Below are 3,046 nucleotides of genomic sequence, written 5' to 3' on the forward strand. Positions count from 1 at the left end.
ATAGGATCGGTGTTCATTGGTCGAATAAGAAAGGATTTACTTGATTCTCTGATATGTTGTACATATACATTGATTTTTGCGAACCAATTATAAAATAGAAATTATAAATAGATAAATCTTTTTTCCTCCATTGTACGCAACATGTTGTGAACATATGATGATATATATAAAAGGGCTTCGATTGGTCCGACTCTCGAAAGTATATTTCGATAGGTCGATTTCCATTCCTCTCGACTTATACACCTTGTACACGTGAGAAAAATAAATAAACAAGATTTTATATATTTTTCAAAGCATCTACAACAAACATAAAATTTAATTTATTTGTTTAATTTAGAATATAATGTTTATATAAATGAAATTGTACATTTGCATTCCTATACCAACTAGAAAAGGTATAGGATCGTAGCACTTTGAGGTTATCTTACAGTTTATCTTTTCGTGAATACTTGTTAAATATTGCAAATATGTCTATGAAATACAATGAGGGATATTTTGATTTGTGTATAAATGCATCGAATGATGGTAATACTTCCGATTTACGTGAAATTTTATTAAAATCATATAAACGTAAGTTTCTTAATTTATTGGTGAAGTTAACCTAGTTGTAATTTATATATGAAAGTGTTTATATCTTTTTAAACATCATAATAATATAATATTTATTAGTGGGATATAGGTCAGTTGCAATTAATCAAATCATAGATGAAAGTACTTTGGAATCTAAAAAGAAAAGGAAAAAATGCGACGACGATTCACGAACGTTTCTTAATCCAATTGACGTCGATGATTTAGTCAAAGAATTTGAAGGCAAACTTAACATTTTTAATAGAATTACATTTGCGTTTAGTGATGAAGAAAAAACTCGTCTGTTGGTAAGTATTATACTATATTCAAATTTAATGAAACAATAAAAACATATTTTTCATAAGAAACAAAATATTTCTTTTTCAGAATCAATGGAATGTTTTGAAAAAGTTCCACGTATATTCAGTCATACCAAAAACAAGCGAAGCACTTCAGGTAATAGTATTCATTGTCAGTTGTATCTATTGTTTTATATTTTAATTCATTTATGAAATTTGTAGTTCGCGTGTTCCCAATTAAACACAGATATCATTACTTTAAATGGATCCAGCACTCAATTCAAAATGTCTAAAAAACTTTACATGCAAGCTATAGACAGAGATATACATTTTGAAATACAGTATACAGATGTGATTAATCGAGAATCACGACAACTTGCTATACATCAGGCTCATTTATTTTATGTTTACGGAAAAAGCAAAGTAAATTGCATATTAACGTATGTATTTATCATTTTTTCTTTGTGTACAAATAACGAAGAATTGTTTCATTATTTTTTAGAATGTGATAATATCGAGTGGGGCTAATAAAGTTACGGATATCAGAAATCCTTACGACGTTATCAACTTGTATCCTTAAAAATAATCTAATTAACAAATCAAACATTTGAATTAATATTCTTTATGTTCAATATTATTCCTTATCTTTACAAAATTATTGTACGATCAAAACAGGGCAGCTTTATTGGGATTAAACGAAAATATGTCTAAAGCAGCTATTCTGTACCAAAACAAAAATCTACTTTTAAGAGCAGGTAAGTAAACTTTTATATATGATAAAACTCATTCAAAGAAATTATTTATAACATTATATATAGTTATATTTAAATGATTTTATGGATAAAAACTTTTCAGAAAGACGACGTTTCGGTAAAGTTTTCGCAATAAAAATAGAAGAAGAACTAAAAGAAAGTGATAGTACCGAATCAAATGCAAAAAAATCAAAGTTATGAGTACTGTAAATATTAGCGAATTTAATTTCCAATATATTTTCTCAATCTAATGTGTATAAAGAATTATTTATTATTAATTTTGTAATAAAATATTATAACAGGACTTATTGTTTCATTGGAAGTTACAAAATGTCAATAAGATGATCAAAAAAAAAATACAGAAATACATAGATACTCACGAGTGCCCTTTTTTATCTACCCAGATTCATCTTAATCTTTACTAGGACCACCAGTGGGCGACAGTAGGTACTTAACGCGATGACGGTTCAAACTATCAAAGAACACAGTATTTTCTGATAGTATACGATAATATATATAGTATAGTTATATTGTAAAAGAAATTGAAACAATTATATTTAATTTTTAATGTATAAACATGTGTGTGCCTTCAGAAATGCATTTAAACGTATATTTTAAAATGTCACCATTCAAGGCGATCAAATAGAAGAAAATCAAAAAGGTCTAATGTTAAATCCAACGATGATCACCTGTAACAAAAAGAAAACTATATTAATCATATAATCAAGTGATACAATAGCCTGACATATAAATCGTCCTATTCGCAGATGCACTTTTTTCAATGGAATTCTCTATTTATTTTAATCAAATCTCTATTTACCGTTGCAATGAAATTAAATTTAAACGCGTGATTTTACATTTACATAAAGTATATACAAAAAAAAAGGGAAAAGTACAAATATCAAGTTACTAAAAAAAATAATATCTAATAATTATTACGAAAAACTTATAGAAAAGAAAAATTGCAAATTTAATAAAATACGATCTCAATAAAAAATTTTAAAGAGGAAACAAGAAAAGAGAAATTACTATAATATTTACCGAACGTTATTTAAGCTTTAAAATTTTATAATACAAAAATTGTAATATTTCTGACTCTAACTAAACACATATGCATCTTTTGGACGATAGAGACACAAATTTGGTGTCCCAAGGAGATGGAATGGTCCATCATCTCCAATTACAACTACAAATTAATGACGAGCAAGAATGTAATATAATAAAATATAAAATATGACTAGAGAGCTATTCTCGAAAAGTTCTAACTTGATGTTGAACCTTTGAAAATAACTCAATAGTCTATGTAGTTGCCCTCTTCAGCCACAATTAAGTGGGGGCCTCTTCGGCATTAGCCTCTTCGGCATTTAGCCTCTTCTTTCTTCATGCCCTAAACGCTGCTGTGAGGCTTTTTTTAAACGTATTTTACGA

The 3,046-nt window shown here is 27.5% G+C and overlaps 1 protein-coding gene across 1 annotated transcript; it reads left to right on the top strand.

Moving 5' to 3' along the window:
• The first annotated feature begins 220 nt into the window (after positions 1–220).
• LOC122524661 (ribonuclease P protein subunit p30) lies at positions 221–1,997 on the top strand. Its single transcript, XM_043647031.1, has 7 exons — positions 221–570; positions 670–875; positions 955–1,023; positions 1,089–1,289; positions 1,369–1,436; positions 1,542–1,621; positions 1,722–1,997. Exons 1-7 carry the CDS (start codon positions 468–470, stop codon positions 1,817–1,819), a joined length of 825 nt encoding a protein of 274 aa, XP_043502966.1. The 5' UTR covers positions 221–467; the 3' UTR covers positions 1,820–1,997.
• Positions 1,998–3,046: the final 1,049 nt, after the last annotated feature.

This window comes from Polistes fuscatus, unplaced genomic scaffold (genome assembly GCF_010416935.1).
Source record: "Polistes fuscatus isolate 324 unplaced genomic scaffold, CU_Pfus_HIC Scaffold8, whole genome shotgun sequence".
NCBI lineage: Eukaryota > Metazoa > Arthropoda > Insecta > Hymenoptera > Vespidae > Polistes > Polistes fuscatus.

Bases quoted from the DNA above. Each gene is read 5' to 3' on its own strand.
- LOC122524661 (XM_043647031.1), top strand. From the start codon at position 468: ATGTCTATGAAATACAATGAGGGATATTTTGATTTGTGTATAAATGCA. The intron at 1,437-1,541 runs GTATCCTTAAAA...CGATCAAAACAG, and splicing joins CCTTACGACGTTATCAACTT to GGCAGCTTTATTGGGATTAA. The intron at 1,622-1,721 runs GTAAGTAAACTT...AAAACTTTTCAG, and splicing joins AAATCTACTTTTAAGAGCAG to AAAGACGACGTTTCGGTAAA.